Source organism: Amia ocellicauda, chromosome 21 (genome assembly GCF_036373705.1).
Source record: "Amia ocellicauda isolate fAmiCal2 chromosome 21, fAmiCal2.hap1, whole genome shotgun sequence".
Taxonomy (NCBI): Eukaryota; Metazoa; Chordata; class Actinopteri; order Amiiformes; family Amiidae; genus Amia; species Amia ocellicauda.
This window is the reverse complement of record NC_089870.1, coordinates 19935055-19960701: the sequence shown is the minus strand read 5'-3', so window position 1 is coordinate 19960701 and position 25647 is coordinate 19935055. Positions and strand designations below refer to the sequence as shown.

The following is a 25647-nucleotide window of genomic DNA, read 5'->3' as shown; positions in this document are numbered from 1 at the left end:
CAATCCCACTTTGCCGAGCGAAACTCCTCAAGTGGGAGCTGTTTTTCTTAGGAAACCCAAAACCTGCAGCCGTCACTCATCAGACTTGCCGATGAATATGGATGCCGGCGCACGTCTGCTGTGAGAGGGGGTAAGGAGCGGGGGGCAGGGCAGTACTCCCGCACCAAAACACATTCTCTCTGGTTTCGTCGTTGCGCGTTTTAAAGCCGGTCTTCCTTGTCTTGTTCGGCTTCGTAAAAACACAGCCGGGTCGCGGACAGGCCGGGCAAAACTCTCAGATCGCACCGAGGCGCAGTCCGCAGACCTGCACCATTACCAACCATGACGTCAGGCCCGGTTAATAATTCACAGCTCCGTGACATGCGCTGGCAGAGCCGTCGATAAATAACGACACACACGGACTCCAGGCAGCGATCGCCGCTCGGCACGCTGCCTCTCCTGTGCGAAGGAAGGCTGGCTATTGATTGTATTGTGTTTTTTTTTTTTGCCGTGAAACTGGGCTATTTTGAGCTCTGCTAAGACTGTCCTTCCGCTAATCTAATCCCCGCACAGCTCATGTGGTCATTCCTTCCAAGAAAACTGAGAGCTCCGCGTAACCTTAAACCAGTCGCTCTCAGAGGACCAAAGGGGTGGGGGGAGAGAGAGGGGGAAGAGAGAGAGAGAGAGAGAGAGAAAGAGAAAGAAAGTTCCTTGTGCCATGTGCCCCTACATAAAGCACATTGCTCCCGTTATCCAAAGCAATTAAATACACACAGAACGGAAGAGAGAGAGAGAGACAGACGGACGACAGAAAGGAAAGAAAACAGAGAGAGGGGTACAGATAGGAAGAGATGCCAAGGCATTGAGAGAGAGTGTTTTGCTGGCACTGCATACTGGTTCCCCTATGAACATACTACAAAGCTCACCCACGATCCTACTGATCCTCTCCCAGGCCCGCCACAGCCCCCACACAAGTGTACCGGGCCTGGTGATGAGCCCTCTCCCCCACACACCACTCCACTCCAGAACAATAGGCAGCACCGCTGGGAGCCGCAGACCCGCACCCTTGAAACCCAACCCGGCCGCGGCGGAGTCATCTATCCCGCCGGGCCCTGCAGGAGCATTAACTGCAACCCGATCTGTGCTCGTCTCAGAGCCGCTGTTATTGGGTAAATAACTCCGTTCACAGCCTGTTCCCGGGGAGGGGAAGGACTTGATGAAATGCCCTTGTGTGTGTGTGTGTGTGTGTGTGTGTGTGTAGGTGGATCTGGACGGCCACCACAGAATCTGGACTCTGACAGGTGCTCCAGGCTGACACACACAGTTTAAAGCACAGTAACGCCTCACTGGTCTGTGATGTTAACCGAAAAGTGATGCCAATTCAGACCAGGCTGACGGAAAGCCCAGGCACACAAACACATGTGGGCGCTGGGACGATGTTTGCGTCGGACGCAGGAGCACGGGACGGCGCCACACTTCGTTTGGGCGCAGGCCTCGGTATTACTTATGGTTTGCAATTAATAACAACAGATCAAGACCGTGATAGGTAATTAAATAAATGAACGAGTGCCACAGTAGCACCACAGCGTAACTGGAATGTGTCCACTGTGCCAAACTCTGCGCAGCCTGCAAAACAGGAGCCGTTTTCATTCTAAACGCAGGCGGAGTCCCTGCTTTCCGTCTGGGAGAGGATGACCGCTTCTTTCCACTCGCCGAAACGTGGCTATTTAAATACCTGCCCAATGTCTCTCTCATTTTCTAATAATCAGCTTCAAATTTCACTTCAGGACCCCCGGATCGTTCCCTCGGCTCCCTCCCTGGCAAATATAACCGAGGCCCTCTCTAATTCGAAGTGAAAAGGTAACTGCTCGGCCGTTCTGCGTCATTACCGGCCCAGAAAGCAGGGCTTCCGACTGACGGGCCGCGCTGCCGGCACACGAGGACTCTCAGTTAGACGCAGTGCCGGTCCGAGCCACTCTGATACCTCAAAGGATCAGCCGGGGTCCAGCAAAGAGATATATATAGGTTTACAGGGAGCAGTGCGTCTCCCGCTCTCTCTCTCTCTCACTCACTCGGCACAGGGGCGGTGTGCCGTAGCGCTGTATCAACCAGGCCGAGACCCCGGGGGAGACCCACGCCGCCTCCTGCCGGGACACGTCTCTGCGTCCCGCGTGTCTCCCTCGCCCCCGCTGCGTCAGTTTGTTTATTTACTCTCTGGAAGTATCACTTAGTCTGATTGTGCCGCACGTGTGCCAAAAAAAACACTCAGACTTTTTCTTCGGGGGGGTGGGATTGCACAACTACATTGTTCCAGAGTGGGGGGGAATCTCTCTCTCTCTCTCTCTCTCTCTCTGTATATCAAAGCATTTGTGCGATGTCTGGCTCCCCCCCCGGCTGCAAAAGTGCTTTCCTGTTTTAAAGAGCCATCACATGAAAGTGTGTCAGATTGAGAGGCTGTAGACGCGCAGACACAAGGGCTGGATTGAAGCCAGGCGCAGTCGGTGGGGGGGGGAGGGAGTGTAGGGGAGTACCGGGGCCGGGGTTGGGGGGTCCATGAGAGGAGCCCCCACACACGGAGGGCTGATTAGAGAACGAGACGGAGTCAAGTGGCCGCACGCTGCACGGACCTTCTATCTCGGTGGCGTCTGCAATCAGCCAGAAACATGTGCCGCTGCGCCGTGCTCCTGCGTTTAAAAGGCCGGGGGGGTGACAATGGGGGTGATTATTTCAGGCTTCTGAGCCCCCACCCCCCCACCCCCGGTTATTCTGTCTCCCGGTCATATTCCTGGCAGCCCAGGGTCGGTACACAGGCTATTTTCTCTCTCCGGAGCCCAGACGAGCCCCCGACTGTCGGCGCCTTGTAAAGAACTGACGTATTTCGGGATAGATGGAAGAGGCTTGTTCTCACGCACAACACGCCACCAGGGGGAGCTCCCGGGGTGCCACACCTCTGCTCAGACCAGGGGCTACATCTACAGAGTGTCAAAGCCGTGCGTGGCGTTCAGCCAGGAAAAGATTAATGCAATTACTGTAACTAGATGATAGAATATTCTATGTTAACTCGCTGTATTTATTGTTCAAACTGCCCTGTTATGCTTTGGCAATACTGATGTCAATTAGTCATTGATTGATTAAATCAAAGCACAAAACTAAAAACAAAAACAAAACATACTGCACCTGAACACTCGGGTTTGCGAACAGCACCGCAGAGAAAGAGAGGGAGGGAGGGAGGGAGCACAGCCCTCTCTCTGGGAGCAGATCCGGGCCGGAAGCCTTCCTTTATCGCACGCCCCCCCGCAGCCCGGCCCTGCCCTGGGAACAGAGGCAGGAGCAGCGCCGGATCGCGGGGATGAGCCGGACACCTGCCGGGTGATTTGTCATCCACCGCGGGGTGAGCGCTCAGCTGTCTCCCACTAATCACAGGCCCCCCCAGCCCCCTCCCGAAGAAACCCAGCATTCCTGCCCCGTCTCCGGTTTCCAGCCCCGGCTGCCCAGCGCTTGCCCACAGCTGCGCCCCCCGGTGCTCGGCCGCTCTGCCGGACGGGGCAAGGACGCCGCCGTGCCGCCCCCCCCCCCACGCCTTGACACAGAGACCAGCTCGGCGCTCTGTGAGCAGCGAGGGTTACAGGTCTGCCCATGCCCTCCCCCCACCTGTACCCCTCACCGCATCGCACCCCCGCCCCCAAGGGCAATGGGATCAATTCACAAGTTCTCACACCCTGGGGAGCCCCTGGAGCCGCAGTGTTTGGAAAGAGCCTGTTGCTGGATTTACAGAGTCTGATTGCAAATATATGCAGCAATAAGAATAATAATATATATATATTTTTTTTTGCCAACAAGTTTCCTGTCTCTCTCTCACTCCCTTTCTCCCTCCATCACTCAATCTCACCTTATCCCTTCTCCCACTCCCCAAACAGGATGGGGAAGAGAAACTGAGGAGCATCACGAGAGACGCTTTCATCACGCGTCAATAAAACCAAGCTTTTAAACCAAACCAAACCAAACCAAACCCCCTCACCCGGCATGCATGGGTGCCTCTGACAGAGCGGAGTAAATGCAGCACAGCGTACACCTCGCTGAAACCTTTCATCACGGTGGCCCGACCCAGCCACACAGCCACCGAAGGGCAGCCCGGAGACGGACGCCCTCCCCTGCCTGACAGAAGAGGAACTCTGAATCATTGTCCTGTATTGGAACCGCTTCATTCTTTTCTATCGTCTTCTTTTATTTTCTCACGTCGCCCCCAGCAGCACATGAAACCATTAAAACGCAGCATCATCCTCCCCGGGACGCCCTTTCCCCGCTGGCACCCGTACAGGCCAGCGTCGCACCAGCCTCCGAGCGTGACGTCGTCTTGCCCGCCTGCCCTCGCTCATATAATACATTCCTGCTGGACACCATGCCCTGCGATTTCTTTCTTTAATCACAAAAGCCACCAGAATGTGTTTATTTTTCAGTGTAAATGAAGGCAATGAATGACAGCTGGACGCACTGCTTTCAAAGCGAGATAAAACAAGGGAACGATCAGGACTCGGCTCTCAGGGCTTCAGCCTGCAGGCGGGGCAGAAGCCTGATATTCACACACACACGAACACATATAAACAAGGATTAAAACGACACTTCCTTAATGATCTGAATCAAGAGGAGCTGTACCGGGGTATGAAAAGTTGAAAAGTTCAGGGTGCCCCGCGGTGAGGAGCTGGTAAATACCGCGCCGCCAGAGAGCGCAACCCCCCAGTAATTACTGCCTAACAAGTCGCAGCACCTCGGCAAGTGCAGCAACAAACGAGGGGAGCTTATTTTATTCTGTTGCTCCTAATGGCACAAAATGAGGCGGATAATCCTTCGGCATCGGAGAGGACAGCACGAGCCAGCAGCAATCCCTCTCCGGTGTTTGAACAGGCAGGAGCCGGTCAAGGCAGGAGGAGGCCCCCAACACAATACCTGATAATTACATCTATCGCAGGAGGAAGACTGCCAGGCGACTTCCCAGCAGGAGCTCCCCCAGCCCACTGGGCTGGCAGGCTCTGCACACACCTCTACTGCTGGCTACACACACACACACACACTCTCTGCCTCAAACCACAAGCCGAGACACAACACACGAAAAGGCAACAGCCTCCCCCAGGCACTGTAGAATAAAATTATAATACATATATATAGGTATATAAAAAATGTACTCAAGAACGCATCCTGGCACTGCTCTTGCATGTTGTTCTGCGGATGGAGAGCAGGCGGAGATGAACCGGGCTGGTCACGGCACGTTTACGCACACAGACCACACGGCCAACTCGGCATCGCCAGGCACCCGGAGGAAGCGTGGACCGTCTCCCAGAGGCCGCGTCGATGCGTGTGAAAGACACGCCGATCCGGAGAGCCTGTGGATGCCAACCAGCCAGCGGATGAGTGTTCCTCGTCAGCCACGACCACGGGGCACCGGAGAGCTCAACACACAACGGATACAAATGAGGAATTGAATAAAGACACTATAATCAAGAAGAAAACGCACACTCACATGCTCAGACTCGCTCAGACTGCACCGAGTCCTGTAGGATGCAGCTGACAAGCCAGGCCGATATGAAATGGAGGCTCCGAGAGGAGAAAAGTGGGGAAAGACTGCCTCAGCACAGAGCACTGTAGAGTCTATAGACACACACACACACGCAGACGCGCACACAGCCTTCACCAAACTGCCCAACTGATTACTCTTATCTCCGCGAGTGTAAACCCTCTGAGCTGTCTGGAATGTGTGGCTTCCAATGCAAATATCCTCTTCGCAGCACAAACACTTCTGTCCTGTCCTCTTGTGTCTATGCAAATTTTAATCTGTCATTTCAACAACTTAATCACCCGGCCTGAGAGGCTGAGCAAACAAGACGGGGTGGGGGGGAGTGCAAGACCGCAGCTCAGCGATGAAGCCTCGGATCTTCAGTATCTCCTCGTCAAAGCAGTGCAGACCTCTCTCTCAGCGCCACCCCAACCCGAGCAAAATCAAGAGAACTTCTTCCAAGGACAAGCCAAGCACAGCTATACAACCACCGACTGGTGCCACAACAACACAACAACAACTGTAGCAATGGAGGAAAAAGCTTTCACACAAATACACACACACACACAACTGCCCTGCCTTCCCTCCGAAGGCACATTAAAACCCTGCATTGTTCTCGCGTCACTCCACTTCCCTCTGCTAAGCCCCTCTGGCGTGAGAAGGAAGTGGAAACGCTTGACAGAGAGCCCCTCGTCTTCACTCAGGCAGCCCCCAGTCCCCCGAGGCAGACGAGCCGGCCCCCCAGGCTGCACCACGGACCCTCGACGCTGACCTCTGGCAGGCCTCCACCGCGAGGATGGGAGAGGAGGCTATTCGCCCTATCATTCTCATTTGGTGTCCATTAATAAATCAAGGATCCTATCCAGTCTGTTTTTGAATGTTCCCAAATTGTCTCTTCAGCCACATCGCTGGGGAGTTTGTTCAGATTGTGACGCCTCTCTGTGTGAAGAAGTGTCTCCTGTTTTCTGTCTTGAATGCCTTGAAGCCCAATTTCCATTTGTGTCCCCGGGTGCGTGTGTCCCTGCTGATCTGGAAAAGCTCCTCTGGTCTGATGTGGTCGATGCCTTTCATGATTTTGAAGACTTGGATCAAGTCCCCACGTAGTCTCCTCTGTTCCAGGGTGAAAAGGTTCAGTTCCTCAGTCTCTCAGTAGGACTTTCCCTTCAGACCTGGAATAAGTCTGGCTGCTCTCCTCTGAACTGCCTCTAGAGCAGCGATATCTTTCTTGAAGTGTGGAGCCCAGAACTGTCCACAGTATCCAGATGAGCTCTAACTAGTGCATTGTACAGTCTGGACATCACTGCCCTTGTTCTCAATTCTACACTTTGGACAATATACCCTAACACTCTGTTTGCCTTTTTTATTGCTTCACACATTGTTTGGATGGAGAAAGTGAGGAGTCCACATAGACTCCTAGGTCTTTCTCATGCAATTCTTCATCTAGTTCTATTCCTCCCATAGTGTAATTATAGTGGACATTTCTGTTACCTGCATGTATTACCTTGCACTTGTCCACATTGAATTTCATCTGCCAGGTGTCAGGTGTCCATCATGATATATCATGTTAGTCACAGAAAGACAACATCAACACGCACAACACAACATTCTAAATCCATTCACACAGGCCTGCTTTATTGACAGCCAGCCGTGCCCCCCCGCCCCGGGGCCTGCGCACTCTCTGGGCTCGCAGGGCGTCAGTTCAGCCCAGCCGTCCCGGGGTCTCGGCAGACGGCGGCGCAACAGCCTGCCTGCTCCTCCCTCTCAGACTCGAGGGGGATCATTAAATCTCAATAAAGAAGTAATTTCCTCGCGTTTCCAGGCTCCGCGGTGCGGTCAGGGAGCAAGGTAGGGAAAAGGGCTGGAAACGCAGAGAAAGTGGAAGCAGAAATTGAAATGAAACTAAATAAATAACAAACATAAAAAATACATTAGCTCCTGGATCAGGACCAGGAGTCTAGGAGCTGCAGAGGAGGGCAGGACGGTCTCACTCTGGACTGGGAAGGACGGGATCCTGAACCAACAGAGGGCTGCGACAACACGCTCATCAACACGCACATACACACGCCCTCTCCTTCATGCGTACGTGCTCACGCTCCCCTGGCCCCCGAGCTGGGCTGATCGGGCCAAGACTCCCTCTGCCACCTTACCCTCAGGCACAGCGTTCCCACAGGAGGACTGGTCCCCACTGGAGTTGTTCCCACACACGCTCACACAGAAGACACGGCGCCCACGTTGCGTGTCCGGGGAGCGTGTGCAAGCGTGGCTCTGTAGCGCGGGGAACAGTGAAAGAGCGCGAATACCCGACAGCCAGCCGAGCCCGCCGGCTCCCCGCACCATGGCGACCGCAGCAGTCAGCGGAGATTAGACCCAATTAGGCGCGAGAGCGGAGGAGTAATCACACGGGGGGATTCACACACACACAATACGGTACAAAATACACTTTAAAAGTCGACACTTTTAAAAATAAAGCCTCACATGCACACCTGATGAAGCTCGTGCCAGAGGCCGGTCCGCCTCCTCACACAGCGAGACAGAGAGAGAGGAGCGACCACATCAAACCAGAGGAGCTTTTCCAGATCAGCAGGGACACACGCACCCGGGGACACAAATGGAAATTGGGCTTCAAGGCATTCAAGACAGAAAACAGGAGACACTTCTTCACACAGAGAGGCGTCACAATCTGAACAAACTCCCCAGCGATGTGGCTGAAGAGACAATTTGGGAGCATTCAAAAACAGACTGGATAGGATCCTTGGATCACTTAGTTATTAATGGACACCAAACGAGCACGATGGGGCGAATGGCCTCCTCTCGATTGGACTCTCATGTTCTTATTAATCACCCCGGCGCCCTGTCCGACAGGCCCACATTACCTCACCGAGCGCCAGCGGATCACCGAGGCCTGGATCCCAACATCTACCTCAGCACAACCATGCCCTCCCCCCCAACACACATCCCCCCCGCTGTCTTTCTTTATTTCTTTTAACCTGTAAAAGTACATTTTAAACAAGAGACGAGGAGAAATCTGTAACCTTTACTACAGTAATTCAGACCACTTAAGGCCGGCTTATACTGCATTACCTGCACTCCACTTCCCCTCCATCGATCCGTACTTCTGGTCAGATGCCTCACAGAGCGTATTAATGGTGTGCGTGCGTGTGTGTGTGTGTGTGTGTGTATGTATGTGTGTGTGTGTGTGCGCTCCTCTCCTCCTTTTCAATCCTGTTATTCTTATATTCTACTCATTCCTCCAAGCCCAGCTCCACAGGCCACAGACACCGCTCCATCAGCAACACTGGGAAGGAAGCCTCTCTAACCACCCCCCCGACCCCCCCCGTCCAACCCCCTCGGCTCCCAACCTGGTGGGAAACACTCCCGACCCACGGTGCCGCCAGGGCTGGAGGGACCTCGACCGAAACAGCCAGCCCCCGCTTCGGTGACACACTCGGGTCGGGCGAATTAAGTGTTCAATGAACTTAAAACAAAAAAAACAAAAAACAAAGCACAATAAGGAGCAGTTTAACCTCCACTCCTCTCTGTCACTCCCTGTTGTTCATTACACACTGGTTCCTAAACTGTTGACCACCATACTGGAACCGTACGACCCGTTGCCGGCACATGGCACCGATGTCGCCACCAATTTTTTTTCGGCAAATAACACAAATATAACTGTATATAAAAATATATATTCATAATATGTCGCAGGCAGGGGCGGAGACTGGTGTTGCCGAGAGTGATGCAGTGAAAATGCGGTAATTGTTTCGTGCGACCGGAGAGGGAAAGGAGACCAGACCACAGCGCTGCAGCCTCGCAATACTGGGCTCCCGGGTTTGTGCGAGGGCGTCCTATTTCCACTGGCATTACTAGCCTTGCATTTCTCCTAGTTGTGAAAACACCTATTGTCAAAATACAAATGGAATAAGAAAGAGAGAAAGAAGGATCGAGTCGGGGGGGGGGGGGGGGGGAGAAAAGGAGTAATTGCATTTCCTCCTCTGCCTCCTCCTGCTCCCCGGGGCCCGCAGCCAGACTAAACACGGCTCTCAGCTGCCCCACGTCTGACGGGCGATGAAAGACGTCTGCTTGACAACTGCTCCGAACAAAAACCTCACTTTTTCCAGCAATTTAAAAAGAGAGCGAGAGAAGGGAGGACAAAAAAAAAGTTGAAAATATTATCCAGATTGGCATTTAGTGTTGAGCAATTCCTGTCATAATTTCAGAGCGCCGTGCCAAAGAAAACAACTGCGCTCGCTCTCTCTCGCTCTCTCATTGTCAGCACTTGAGGTTTTAGCAAAGTGCCAATTTTATTCTTTTATTTTTTATTTTGTCTTCTTCCTTCCCGATTCCAAGGGACCCTCCCCCCCTCCCACACACACTGCTACACACACACACCAACTCTCGAACACTGTGCTACACACACATCAACTCACAGCTCACAGTCACACACACACACACGCTGAACGGACACTTCCTCAGCCTCACTATCAAACCCTGACTGTTACCCGCGTTTGAAGCCGCAGCTGTTTCCAATAAAAGTCGCTCGGCAGTATTTATTCAGGTACAGAGAGCCGGGGCGGGACCCCCTCGCCTGGCCAGCACCCCGTGCTCCTGTGGTTAGAGGGCCGGGCCGGGCCGGGTCTGGGGGGCGAGGCGATGACGCTTTAAATCAAAAACAACTCCGTCCATCACAGAGACCGGCCCTCCCGCCGCCCGACAGCGGTGGCTCACTGTTAGAGACACCACCCCCCACATCTCCCCTCACCTTCCAAACAGAGGGAAGGAACACCGGATCACACAAACACGCCCTTGTGGAGGGACCCGGTGTGAAGTCAAGCTGAGCACACGCATGTTCTCCTTCATCTCTCTCTCTTCCCCCCTCGACTCCTCAACACATGAGCAGCGATGGAAGAGGAGGGAAAGGAAGGGGATTGGTAGAAAAGCGGCCTTCACTGCCGGTTCTTTACACACAACCACCGGGGATCAAAAACACACACTTCCTGGTTTTACTTCCCCACCCGAACGACTTTGGGTTCTGCGTCGGCCGCACATGGTGGGGGGGGGGCAGAGCCCTGGTCAGCTCTTTACACCGGTCCCTGCAGACTTGTGGAAATCAGGGCAAACCAGGAGCAGGGAAACAGCGGTGGAAAGAAAGTCACAATTGTTTCTGAGCTCTCGTTGGGGGGGGTGTTCTCATCTCTCGCTCTTTTCCCTCCAGGCTCTGCTCTAGCTCAGCTGGGGACGGCGGTGAATGAGCGCAGTCGATATTTTTCCAAGTGACAGACGTTTAAGAGTCGTTTGTTTGTTTGTGTGCGGTCACCAGACGCCCCGTGGCGACGCACAGCCGGCCTAGGCAGGACTCGGCCTCTGCCTCGGCTCCAAACTCAGCTTCCAGGCACGCAGCGACGTCAGAGAAAGACAACCCCTCCTTCCTGGAAGTGTTTTGGGTTGCCATGCACTGAAGGGTCACTTTGCAATTATATTTAACAGCGGCCCGAGGAACTCTGCTTATTGTAACGCTGCAATTTCGCCCTAATCATGCCGTTTTGCTCCCGACACAGACAGAGAAAGCACCGCGGCGAGGGAGAGAAATCTGGCTGTGCACAGGAAAAAATACAAAATAAAACCCACATGACTGTAGAAATGGTTCAACAGTAACACAAACAAACACCAGAAAAAGTGACCACGAGCTGCCCTGTGTGCGGAGAAACCGAACCCCTTACTTTAGTTCTTTACAGGTAACCCCGATACTCCAGGCAGGTGAGGGCCAGGTGCGGAGTGCAGGATGGGGCCCCAGAACGAGGGGTCCCCCATTTTGCCATCAGATACACCCCCCACCCCTCGTTAAATGCAATTTTTGCTTTTAAACAGAGCTCCTGGACTGATGACATGTTTCCCAGGGCGGTTATACCCGTCCCCCTGCTGCTCGGGGACAGGCCTCCCCTTCAAACGCCGTGCCACCGCAGCCCAGCGCCTCGGTTTTACGGACCCGATACGGCAGGAGGCGGGGACTCGGAGGCCCCGAACTCTCGCTGGGACCGTTCTCCCAGCAGTCCACCCAGCCCATAGAGGCGCAGTACAGGTCTGGGGTCCGGCCCGCTTACCCCAGACGGCCCAGCTGGTCCAGATCCGGCACGGGGGGCCCCCAGGTGTCGATGTGCAGCGGCTGGTAGCGGTACAGCACCTCGGCAATCTGGGGAACCGGCTGCAGGGAGATCTTCTGGCCCTGTGGAGAGGGAGAGAGAGAGAGAGAGGGGGGGGGCAGTTAAACACGGGTCGAAGGTCGGGAGTACGACCCACCAGGCGCCTCGTACTGTCGACCCAATTGAGTTTAGCGATGGCAGGAACTGACCAGCTGTAAAATAAGAAAGTAAATAAGCGCAGAAGCAGGAGAGAGGGGCAGCGTCTCAGTCGTGTGGGGCAGACGGGGGCAATAGCTCATCAAAAGCACGGGGCGATAAACGTGCCGGCTCCACAGGCTCAGAGACACAACGCAGGGCCGACACAGGCGAAACAAAGGCTCAGAGACACAACGCAGGGCCGACACAGGCAACACACAGGCGAAACACAGTCGAAACAAAGGCTCAGAGACACAACGCAGGGCCGACACAGGCTCAGAGACACAACGCAGGGCCGGCACAGGCTCAGAGACACAACGCAGGGCCGACACAGGCTCAGAGACACAACGCAGGGCCGACACAAGTGACACACAGGCGAAACACAGGCACAGAGACACAATGCAGGGCCGACACAGGCACAGAGACACAACGCAGGCCCGACACAGGCTCAGAGACACAACGCAGGCCCGACACAGGCTCAGAGACACAACACAGGGGCGACACAGGTGACACACAGGCGAAACACAGGCGAAACAAAGGCTCAGAGACACAACGCAGGGCCGACACAGGCTCAGAGACACAACGCAGGGCCGACACAAGTGACACACAGGCGAAACACAGGCACAGAGACACAACGCAGGGCCGACACAGGCACAGAGACACAACGCAGGCCCGACACAGGCTCAGAGACACAACGCAGGGGCGACACAGGTGACACACAGACGAAACACAGGCGAAACAAAGGCTCAGAGACACAACGCAGGGCCGACACAGGCTCAGAGACACAACGCAGGGCCGACACAGGCTCAGAGACACAACGCAGGGCCGACACAAGTGACACACAGGCGAAACACAGGCACAGAGACACAACGCAGGGCCGACACAGGCACAGAGACACAACGCAGGCCCGACACAGGCTCAGAGACACAACGCAGGCCCGGCACAGGCTCAGAGACACAACGCAGGCCCGACACAGGCTCAGAGACACAACGCAGGCCCGACACAGGCTCAGAGACACAACGCAGGGGCGACACAGGTGACACACAGGCGAAACACAGGCGAAACAAAGGCTCAGAGACACAACGCAGGGCCGACACAGGCTCAGAGACACAACGCAGGGCCGACACAGGCTCAGAGACACAACGCAGGGCCGACACAAGTGACACACAGGCGAAACACAGGCACAGAGACACAACGCAGGGCCGACACAGGCACAGAGACACAACGCAGGCCCGACACAGGCTCAGAGACACAACGCAGGCCCGACACAGGCTCAGAGACACAACGCAGGCCCGACACAGGCTCAGAGACACAACGCAGGGCCGACACAAGTGACACACAGGCGAAACACAGGCACAGAGACACAATGCAGGGCCGACACAGGCACAGAGACACAACGCAGGGCCGACACAGGCTCAGAGACACAACGCAGGGCCGACACAGGCTCAGAGACACAACGCAGGCCCGACACAGGCTCAGAGACACAACGCAGGGGCGACACAGGTGACACACAGGCGAAACACAGGCGAAACAAAGGCTCAGAGACACAACGCAGGGCCGACACAGGCTCAGAGACACAACGCAGGCCCGACACAGGCTCAGAGACACAACGCAGGGGCGACACAGGTGACACACAGGCGAAACACAGGCGAAACAAAGGCTCAGAGACACAACGCAGGGCCGACACAGGCTCAGAGACACAACGCAGGGCCGACACAGGCTCAGAGACACAACGCAGGGCCGACACAGGCTCAGAGACACAACGCAGGGCCGACACAAGTGACACACAGGCGAAACACAGGCTCAGAGACACAACGCAGGGCCGACACAGGCTCAGAGACACAACGCAGGGCCGACACAGGCTCAGAGACACAACGCAGGGCCGACACAGGCTCAGAGACACAACGCAGGGCCGACACAAGTGACACACAGGCGAAACACAGGCTCAGAGACACAACGCAGGGCCGACACAGGCTCAGAGACACAACGCAGGGCCGACACAGGCTCAGAGACACAACGCAGGGGCGACACAGGCTCAGAGACAACGCAGGGCCGACACAAGTGACACACAGGCGAAACACAGGCACAGAGACACAATGCAGGGCCGACACAGGCACAGAGACACAACGCAGGCCCGACAGGCTCAGAGACACAACGCAGGGGCGACACAGGCTCAGAGACACAACGCAGGGGCGACACAGGTGACACACAGGCGAAACACAGGCGAAACAAAGGCTCAGAGACACAACGCAGGGCCGACACAGGCGACACACAGGCGAAACAAAGGCTCAGAGACACAACACAGGGCCGACACAGGCTCCCCAGGAAAGCCTGCACTCTGTCGGTCACATGGTCCTCGACTTCACCTGCATGACCTCATTGCCCAGGGCAGACAAAGGGCTTTGAAGTGTTCCAACCACAGCCATTATCCACACGGATTCTTTTCCACTCAATTGAGCATTCGAAGAGACTCAACAAAACAAAACAAATGAAGAAAAGAAAAGCAGAAACTCCCCTCCCGAAACCAAAAACCAAACTCCTTCTACATGTACTTTCTTCAACACAAGGCCGTTTCTCGACAGAACAAATAAACACGGCCGGCCGGCGCAGGTTTCTGCACAGTTTCCGAGCCGGGTTGTGCGGATTTGGGCCGATGCCAGCCGCCGGCACCGGGGGAGTCTGCAGACAGTGCCGAGCCGTCTGTGTGGCAGTAATGGGCCCGAGAGCAGGAGGGAGACGGGCTTGGGTTGAAATTAAAGGAACGAAAATGTAAGAAGAGGAATTAAATCAAAACACGGTAAACATGCCAGTGCAGGGGGGAGAGTGGGGCTGGGACTGAGCTGTAAACACACACACACACACACACATGAACAAAGTGTCAGACACCTACATTGTCTTAAATATTAGTATTATTCTTTCATGATCCCTCCAGAACAGACCAGCTCTTGAACTCTAGATCTCCAGGCACGTTCAGAAGTGGTTCATGCCTGAGCTTCTAGGAATAATAAGATGCATAACAAATTGTGTTACTGTGGGGGGGGCACACGTTATAAACAACCCGCTGCGGCTCTCGGAGATGGGGAATGCCAAGCTCTGACTGGTCTGTCGGCATTCCAGGCCGTGCCACCGAGTGCGTCTGTCAGACATGAGGTAAATCTTTTTTAACAATGCTTATTCATTCATCTGTACTTTTAACATAGGCCGGGAGACGCTCCAGGGCCGAGCGCTTGTGTATATTGTGGCGGCTTCTCGGTCGGGCGCCAGCACAGGGAAGAACGACAACAATGAGAAGGACGACAACAGTGACATCCAGGCTCGGCACTTCCCAGCCCCGTGCCGGTGCCCAAACACACACACACACATGCGGCCTCGTTATCGGGCTGCTGAGGTGGCACTTTCTCTCCTTTCTCCAGGGATTCGCCGAGACCATGACCGACCAGTACCCCACCACCCACAGTCCCCCATCACCTCCCAATCGCCAGTACCCGCACTGCCAGTCCACCATCGCCACAACTGGCAGTCTGTGCCCCGTCACTTCATGAACCAAAAAGCACCACGGCAACGAGACAGATAAAAATCTGCGACAAAACAAAAAAGCATCAACAACAAAAAAACTGAAAAAACAGGTTGTCATTTCAGTTTGTGACGTGTTCCCTTCGTCACATAACCTTCACCAGGAAGTGGGCTGGGGAAGGGGAGTAGGCGGAGGCTCAGAGGCGAAACACAGGCGAATCACAGGCTCAGAGACACAACGCAGGGCCGACACAGGCGAAACAAAGGCTCAGAGACACAACGCAGGGCCGACACAGGCTCAGAGACACAACGCAGGGCCAACACAGGCAACACACAGGTGAAACACAGGAGAAACAAAGGCTCAGAGACACAACGCAGGGCTGACACAGGCGAAACAAAGGCTCAGAGACACAACGCAGGGCTGACACAGGCTCAGAGACACAATGCAGGGCCGACACAGGCTCAGAGACACAATGCAGGGCCGACACAGGCTCAGAGACACAATGCAGGGCCGACACAGGCGAAACACAGGCACAGAGACCCGACACAGGCGAAACACAGGCGAAACACAGGCGAAACACAGGCGAAACACAGGCGAAACACAGGCTCAGAGACACAACGCAGGCCCGACACAGGCTCAGAGACACAATGCAGGGCCGACACAGGCGAAACACAGGAGAAACAAAGGCTCAGAGACACAACGCAGGGCTGACACAGGCGAAACAAAGGCTCAGAGACACAACGCAGGGCCGACACAGGCAACACACAGGTGAAACACAGGGGAAACAAAGGCTCAGAGACACAACGCAGGGCCGACACAGGCAACACACAGGTGAAACACAGGAGAAACAAAGGCTCAGAGACACAACGCAGGCCCGACACAGGCGAAACACAGGCGAAACACAGGCGAAACACAGGCGAAACACAGGCGAAACACAGGCTCAGAGACACAACGCAGGCCCGACACAGGCTCAGAGACACAATGCAGGGCAGACACAGGCGAAACACAGGCTCAGAGACACAACGCAGGGCCGACACAGGCTCAGAGACACAACGCAGGGCCGACACAGGCAACACACAGGTGAAACACAGGAGAAACAAAGGCTCAGAGACACAACGCAGGCCCGACACAGGCGAAACACAGGCGAAACACAGGCGAAACACAGGCGAAACACAGGCGAAACACAGGCTCAGAGACACAACGCAGGCCCGACACAGGCTCAGAGACACAATGCAGGGCAGACACAGGCGAAACACAGGCGAAACACAGGCTCAGAGACACAACGCAGGCCCGACACAGGCTCAGAGACACAATGCAGGGCAGACACAGGCGAAACACAGGCGAAACACAGGCGAAACACAGGCGAAACACAGGCTCAGAGACACAACGCAGGCCCGACACAGGCTCAGAGACACAATGCAGGGCAGACACAGGCGAAACACAGGCGAAACACAGGCTCAGAGACACAACGCAGGCCCGACACAGGCTCAGAGACACAATGCAGGGCAGACACAGGCGAAACACAGGCGAAACACAGGCTCAGAGACACAACGCAGGCCCGACACAGGCTCAGAGATGAACTAAGGCCTGGCATAACAGGCTGGTAAACAGAGAAGCAGCTGCAGGCTCTGCTGAGCTGCACGGAAAAGAGCAAAGTGTTTAACAACCAAATCGACAGCCCAGTGAAGGGCAGGGTACAGCCAGGGGGCACGGGGCCGGAGAGACGAGGGACCGGTCGGGGGGCGAACAGGGAGCAAACAGGGCGCCAAGCCTCGGCACACAGTGTCACCGAGACGCTGGAGCGCAGATCCTACAGCGTGACTTTCTGTAAATCCCCAACTGAAGCTCCCAATTACTTGATGGAAAATAAACGAATTGACGCAACATCTAAGTGCTCTCTTCAAGGCTGCAAATTATTTTATGAGACAGCAGCACCTTGAATGAAAATAACCTCCCAAGCCGGCAAGCGCCAGAGACCTGAGACGACGTCAGATCTGCCTAATTGACGAAACCACACCGAACGGAGGCGCCGAGGGAGATCCACTAGGAACGGGTAACCCACGAGAGACCCCCACCCCGCAGCCGACAGACATGTGGCCCTCCAATGCCAGAGTAAAGACGAACACAAGCAGTGAGTGTCCGTGCCCCCCCAACCCCCAGCCCCCAGCCCCCCTGCCACGCGTGTTAAATTTAGCCCTCCTGGAAGGGCTGCAGCTGCTCTGACAGACCCTGGCCCCCCCCGCCGTTAAACGGAGGCAGAGCGGGAGGGCGCGGGCACAACCGCACTCACACATGCTGGTGCCAATCAGGGAGCTCCTCCGCCTCCGCCCCTCCGACCTCCACACTGACCTCCCTCCCCCCCAGCGCCCTCGCCTCCTGTGCAGAGCTGCACCCTCCCCCTCTGGGCCGCTCTCTCGCCCTGCTGGAGCCAAGAAATTTCAGGCCCTCTGTGTGACAGTGCTGCCCCAGACAAGATGCCCCTTGTGCAGGGAAGAGACTGAGAGACAGACATGGGGAGAGAGAGAGAGAGAGACCGGGAGAGACAGGGAGAGAAAGAGAGAGAGAGATAGAGACAGGGAGAGAGAGGGAGAGAAAGAGAGAGAGAGATAGAGACAGGGAGAGAGAGGGACACAGAGAGAGAGACCTGAAGAGACAGGGAGAGAGAGAAACAGACACAGGGAGAGCGACAGGGAGACAGGGAGAGAAAGACACACAGACACAGAGAGAGCGAGAGAGAGAGAGACAGGAAGAGAGGAGAGACATCCTGCTCTCTGCATATTCTGCACCAAGGTGAACATAATTAATCTCTTCAGCGGGAAGAATTCTCCAGGTGAAAGACTTCAGAAAGTGAACAAGGACATAAACAGGCAAACCGACACAGGAACAAATGCCTCTCGCGATACGCGTCTGCGACCCCTCTCTCCCGCACCCCGACGCGAGCCCCCCGTCTCTCTGATTAAACCTGGATGACGGACACGGCTGCTATCTGGACTCAGATCACTGACGCAGATAGGGCCGTTCCTCGGAAGAGACACAGAACAGTGCGTTACAGTTCAAATGCAAGATATGTATCGTAACGGAGAATGTAATTAACATATGAGCATCTCTCTTATGATAGAACTCTTGCAGATAAACGATCACAGACGCAGCTCGGGAGAAACTCAATCGAGGTGCGGCAAACGACAGGAATCAAAACGCCACCAAACCACAGTAAAAGCCGAGTGCATTCACTGAGCAACGGCATTATCTGTCCGCGTCTCCCCTGTCCCCGTCCCCCTCGGCGGGACCGCAGAGACAGGGTCGCAGTCCGTCAGGGGTTAGCTTCCCCACCCCCCACCCCACATCTGTACTGGCGACGTGTCTGCGCAGGCCCACAGCGCGCTGACCTTCACGCTGACCTCCACACAGGCAGGCTGTGGGCTAGATCCCATCAGACCGGCTGAACCTGTTCTGTTTGGTAAGCAGCACTAACCCCTCCCCCGTCCCCTCCCCCTCTCTGGCTACACACTCGGATCCAGGAAAAGAAACCGTGCAGACACGCCAACTCTCTATCTCTCTCTCTCTCTCTCTCTCTCTCTCTCTCTCTGTCTGTCTTTCACCGTCTAGTCCTCCGTTTCTCTGTCCTTCCCTCTCCCGGCCACAGACCCTACAGAACTTTCCCCCTCCACCTTCACACCCTATCTAAGCAGGTCCAATCTGGGGAACCTGGGGTAGAGATCCCGGGGGACCAACACGACCGTTAAACAGCACCAACCACAGAGCTGCAGCCACGGCACGGCAGCCCAAACAGCGTCTGGCTCACACAGGCTGCCGTTTGAGTATGTTTACATGTCAACACGCATGTTCGAACTCTTCCCCGAACTGACATCTCAGAGCCGACACCGCCGGGCAGAAAGAAAGGTCACCTTCATGTCGTTTCTCTCTCCGTCAGAAGTGTCGGCCCAGCAGCACCGAGTGGGCCGGTATCCACAAGGGGTTGGTACATTTAAACTGGTGCTGAAATGCCGGGCAAAAGGTGGAGAGAGTCCTCCCAGGCCAGGTCTGCACAGACACAGAGAGCGAGAGAGAGAGAGGGAGGGAGCCTGGGGGCAAAGGTGTGCTTTAAAATGAGAAGTACGACAAAGTGAAGGATTACTGGAGCTCAGCTTCCTCAGACAAGACCAGACTCATTCCCCCAGATTACAGGAGGCCTCCGCACCTGCCTCTCCCTCCCCCCCATCTCTCGGTCTGTCCCTCTCCCCCTCACTCTGTCCCTCTCCCTCGCTCCGTCCCTCTCCCTCGCTCCGTCCCTCTCCCTCGCTCCGTCCCTCTCCCTTTCTCTCGCTCCATCCCTCGCTCCATCCCTCTCCCTCTCTCTCACTCCATCCCTCTCCCTCGCTCTGTCCCTCCATATGGTCCCTCACACAGACACACACAGCTCAATCACTCATGGTGCCACCAATAAAGCACAGGCGGTTTTCAAGACCAGGAGCGTCGTCTCGTACCACAAAACGCCACAAGCAGCAGCGTGACTTTGTAACCTCAGAATAATTTACAAATACTTCTCTGACAAGACAATGGCCCCACTTTTCATGCCTCCAGGAAGAGAGCGATTGACAACTGGGACCAGGCCGGCCTGTCCTTCCAGCTCTTGGTGGCGCTGAATCGAGGCGGGAGATCCACACATTGCTTCCATTCGTCAGCACTCTTACACACCTGAGCGCACTTCATGTATGTACTTATTCCTCTTTATTGACTTATGTATTCACCTTGCCCGGCAACGACTCGGCTTCGGGCGATGTGAGCGTTCCATCATTCGATCATGGGGACGGGCGCTTGCCCCAGCGCCACGTGGATCGGCAAGCGACCGTCCCCACGGCGGGACACCGTCCCCCGAGAGCGAGACGTGTCCCCAGTCCTGCCTGCTGCCTCTCTCACAGCCCCACTGGCCGTTTTGCATTTCTTCCACAGGCGAGAAAAGCGACTTAAACATGAATAATAATTTGTGTTTTGATTTGTTCGTTGTCTTTTTTACATTTTTGTGCCCCCACCCCAACCCGTTGGGGAAGGCTGGGGGGTGCCGGAGGCGGAGGGGCGGTGGCCGTCGCTAATTAAATCAATACATTCTCGGCTCCGCTTCGCACCGACTCGGGCATTTCCTTGAATAAACACTCCGGCGCGGCGGGGAGCAATCTATCACCCTCCCGAGACAGAGCCACTCATCCATAACTATTAATAGACGAGTGCGCAGGCAGGTACCTGTCCTCACACGGTTACTGTGCCGCAGGAGGGGGGGGACATGCCGGAACACTCTAATGAAATCATAATAAAAGAAACAAGCATCCCGTAACCGAGTCAAAGCTCAGGGGGGAAGCGCAACCAGGCAGGAGGCTTCGGCTCCAAAGTGCCTCGGCACGCCAGAAGAAAAATGCATTAACCAGAAGGAAGGTGGGGGGGGGGAATTCTTCTGTGAAAAACAGAACGACTCCGATGTGAGAAAGAGAGAACTAACAGAAAAACTGGAGGCACAGAGCGGATAACCTAAACACTAAGATTTGCACGGGAGTGGCAGTCGTGGGAGGGGGATTTCTTTTTGTTTTTGAGGTGGGGGAGGTTGGTCGTTGCACAATTTCAGGAAGCACGGCCCCGTTTTTGTACGAATTACCAGCAGGAACGCTCGTCGATATGCAAATTAATTTGTTTAAAAACCCGGCCAAAACCAAAGGCTTCCAGCAGAACAGGAGTCTCCCGCCTCCCCCACCCACGTTGCTCGCCGTGGCCCCACACTGCACAGGCGGCGGAGAGGCCTGCCCTACAGAGCCGGCCTGAGGCACCGACACCTCCGCGCTTAACACAACAATATAAATCAATTTAAGAAAATAAGCGCCGGGGGCAGAGAGAGGCTCCCCCCCCCGAGTCGTTCATCAGCCTCCCTGTCACCCGCGCTGATAGCATCTCGGAGCTGCTGAGAGGTGCAGCGGGAGAGCGGATCAGCCAGCCAGGCGACAGACATCGGACCGGTGTACTGAACAGGGCGCCTAGATTCGGAACGTTGAGTGTTCGGAACCTTAGGAGTTGGAATGTTGATTCCGAACGCTCCGTTTACACGCGTGGGAACGCAGTGATAGTCCAGTCCGCCCCCTTCCGTTAGACCCCTCCTCACCAGGGTAGCATTTGAGAAGGATGTTGCGTAAAACCGCCCCCTTCTGGCACATTTGCCCCTAAACCCCGCCCCCCCCGAGTGCTCACCATGATGATGCCGGTGGAGAAGGTGGTGGGCTTGACTATTTGCCGCTGTTTCTCCAGTTGCACCTCCAGCTGGGCGGCTCGGTCCTTGTGCTGGGCCAGGAGAAGGGAGGCCGGCAGCTTGGAGCTCTCCTGCAACAGACACACACACACACACCAACAGACATGGTCAGTCAAACACACACACACCCACAGAGAGGAGAGAGAGAGCGAGAGGAGAGCTCACCAGCTGGTCCAGCAGCGCCTGCTTGCTCTTCTTCTTGGCCAGGAGTTGCCGCTGCTCCTCCTGCAGCTGCTCCAGCCGCCGCTGCTCGTTCTCCTGCTGCTCCAACAACAGCAGCTCCTCCAACTCCTCCTGCTCCCGGGTCTGTCAGCGGCAGAGAGAGGGAGAGAGGGACATCAGAACAATACTGTAACAACAGACAGGCAGCACTGGACCACTGGAGTCAGTAACCAGGTGAGAAGACGCCAGAGCCTTGGAGTCAGCAAACAGGCAACAGATTGGCGTTTCTTATGCCTAGCTAATGACTCCAGCGGATGGGAACTGCATTTCTGGTTGGCTCACTTACAGACCCCCGCCCCAAAACAACCCGGACCCTTGCATAGTTGCAAATAAGAGGACTACAGTACACATCCTGCGAGAGGAAACGGGCACTGACCAGTTTGACCTTGTTCCTTTGAATCACGTCTTTGTTCTCCCTCTGGTACTGTTCCATGGCCTGCTTTGTGTTCTCCACATCCACATTGTTCGTCAGGTTGTAGACTGCGGGGGGGGAAAGAAGCCGCGCCGTTGTCAGAGTCGGGAACCGCGGCACAAAGGCAGATCAAAACACGGCCCGCCCGTGTTGAAGCGGAGGCCTTTGTCTGCATCAATCAGTCAGGTGTCTTCCCCCCCCTCTCCCCCTCTCTTTCAGGTATCAAACGTTACTTTTCACCAGGCGTATTGACAATCACAGCTGAGTACACAAGAGAGTCAGGACGAGGCTCAGCCGAGTCGGGGGACGAGGTCAGCTTAGATCAACATAATAACAACAACACAAAAATAAAGGGGCAGATATCAGAAGCAAAACGTTGCATTGGCTTGAAGAGGAGGTCAAAACTCGGTTGCACAACTTTGCGACTCAAAAACATAAACCTATGCCTTTCTCAACAGTGTGAGACACCTGGGCCAGAGGTTCAGACCTGAACTGTAGGCCTCTTCAATGCCTAGACGTGCTAGGGAGCTGGGCAGCCTGCACACACACGCACACACACAATAAAGAGTCTTACTGATCTCCTCCACCAGCTCCAGGTAGTCGTTGTACTCGCGCAGGCTGGGAAAGTCGCGCTCCCTCTTATTGTAGCTGAAACACAATGATGGGTCTCTGTTAACAGCGGTGACTTTAAGAGCATTGTCTTTCAGAGGAGCATGGGATTGTGGGAAGTGAGGGGTTATCGAGGCTGGTTTCGAAGGGGGTACCGGTTCTTTTTCTACTGTGTGGCAGACCCCGTTTTCCCACAGAACACCCCCCTGAGAAAATCAGACTGCAGCGTCTCCGCCGCCGTAACGAAAGCGGACGTTTTTCAGGGCGAGACGCGAGAGACACGCCGGTTTCACAACGCCGGGGCCGAGCAGACAAAACAGAACAAGAGTAGATAAATAAAATACAGTTTCCGGATGACATGAAAACAAACACACACACTAACAATGACATCAACAGGGATGAGGAGAAGTGTCCCAAAACCAACAATAACAAAATGAAAACAGAACAAACAAAAAAAAAAAAAGAGAATGTGGGTTCAATTAAACAAAGATTAAAAGAGAAAAATGGGTTCTGTAAGCGCTCCAGAGAGAGAGAGAGAGAGAAACGTGGACACAGGGAGTGAAGCTGAAGAGGAGGCACAGAGCAAGAGAGGGGGGATAATGGAGGCCGACTCTCTCTGCATCTATCACGCTCTGTCTCTGAGCGTCTGAGCCGAGAGAGAGGAGAGGAGAGAGAGGAGGGGAAGGGAGGGGAGGGGAAGCTTTGTATACAAAACAAACATTTATATTAGCAGGACAAAAGCAGCTTCCAAGGAGGCTTTAATAGCAGGGAGGCGCACACAGAGAGGACCGAGACAACCCCTCCACACCTCCTCCTCCTCCTGTTCCCCATGGCCTGATAGCACAGCTTACATTTTCAGCACCTTCTTCCTTATCTCCACCTCCTTGTCGACGGCCGGGTCCTCGAACAGCTGCACCCGGAAGTTGCTCTTCCTGAGCGGCGTGTCGCACTCCTGGCAGTTGCCAGAGCCGCGGACAAACAGCATCTCCACGCAGCTCTCACACCTGAGGGGAGACGCACACACACACACACACACACACACACAGGGTGACATGGCTGGAGAGGAGAAACAGAGAGAGAGAGAGAGAGAGAGAGAGAGAGAGAGAGAGAGAGACGTACAGAGGAGACAGCGAAAGAGATGGGAAACATTGAGAAAAGAGACAGACAGACACGCCATGATCACAACTGGAGAGGAGGTACACACACGCATACACTCATGTACACACACACGCAACAGAAACCTTGTTGGCGAGGCTTGCTTGGCGAGACACACTGGCCACATGAACACGGGACACACTCACAAAGCTCAGCGCATTCAGGGAAAGTTGCAAACACACAATAGATGGTGGCAAAAGAACGGATCTACCAATAACCCTCCCAGATGTGGTGGCAGATGGGTAACTGGCGAGAAATCGAAGAGTGATCTTTGGGGGAGGCCAGTCAGCTAACGCACACCTCATTCACGCTCGACAGGGAGTATGTGTTTATGTTGAAGGAAGCGCGACTGTGATTGTGATCAAAACAACGTTCCTGAAAATACGGCGGTTCCCATGCTGCATACCATCGACGTGGATCGCCAGGATTAAAAATCTCAGCATTTCCTGACAGCAGACACACACACAAACACACAGACACAATGGCTCCGACTCATGACACACACGCACTGCCAAACTTGAGGAAGGCTCGACTGCAACACACACACACACACACAGACACACACACACACACACACACACACACCTCCCAGATACCTGCAGGTAATACCTCCTGTTTTATGTTTCTGTGGCAACAGGTCACACCTTAACGAGCACCACTAGCACGTGACATCAATCAACCGCAAACTGGCTCAGCTCAAAACAATGGAAAAGCATGTCCGTCATACTTAAAGTCAGCCAGCGCCGGGGGAGCAAACGAGCCGGGCAGAAACCACTTAGTCAAGCCATTCCGCATTGGGGCAAATCGATAAGCAGGACAGATTTGCAGCGTTAAACGTAATGGGACAGCTTTTTCCTTCAAGTTCTTCTCTAGTTTTATGTCTCCAGGACCCCATGTTCTTCCCAATTAAAGATCCAGCTCTGATGTGTACCTGGAATCAAAGCCCTCCCCAGCTCCGCCCCACGCTCGGGCTCAAAGCCTCATTCTTCAGGGGGCAGATGTTCCCCTGGGGGCTATAGGAGACACATGGGCCCGAGACGCACATATGGACGGGTCGGCAGCTCCGGCGGGACAACAATGCTGCCATTCATCCAAGCGGGCTGGGCACTCTACCCCAGCAGAAGCCCCTCCAGGGTGACCACGGAGGGGGGGGTAGTGGACGCACAACTGTGGGGGTCGACACCGGGAGGAGGCGAGAACTTCGAAAACACACGAACCGAAACACTGACTGAAACTCTCGAGCCAACAGAGAAGTGGCAACCCTTGGTGCTCCCCCCCACCCCGCCCCCAGGCCTTTCCCAGGGCTCCAGCACACAGGTAATCTACTTATCTTTCAGCCTGGCTTGTGCTCCCCCCCCCACGCTGCTCTTATCCGAGCGATCTGCAGATCACAGCAGGATGGAGGAGAGATACTGGCAGAGAGCGACTTGCTTAGTAAACAGGAAAAGTGCAGGTCAAGGAAACGTTGCAGACCTGCAGACCTGCAGACCCGCGCCTTTCGGACCAAGCTGAGAAAAGTGGCAGACCCCTCCCCCCGGACGCTCCCCTCTCTGACCTGACGCTGCACCCACACACATCAGAAGTCGGGGG

At 55.0% G+C, this 25647-nt stretch overlaps 1 protein-coding gene across 1 annotated transcript in view; it reads right to left on the bottom strand.

The window, feature by feature from the left end:
- The window catches only part of mnat1 (MNAT1 component of CDK activating kinase), a 30421-nt gene that overhangs the window by 2713 nt on the left and 2061 nt on the right, over positions 1 to 25647 (bottom strand). Inside the window, exons 2-7 of the mRNA XM_066694335.1 lie at positions 23754 to 23906; positions 22868 to 22941; positions 22258 to 22361; positions 21825 to 21965; positions 21602 to 21730; positions 11626 to 11747 (exon numbers count right to left, since the gene is read on the bottom strand). Coding sequence (XP_066550432.1) covers positions 11626 to 11747; positions 21602 to 21730; positions 21825 to 21965; positions 22258 to 22361; positions 22868 to 22941; positions 23754 to 23906 — 723 coding nt within the window. The remainder of the gene's footprint in view (positions 1 to 11625; positions 11748 to 21601; positions 21731 to 21824; positions 21966 to 22257; positions 22362 to 22867; positions 22942 to 23753; positions 23907 to 25647) is intronic.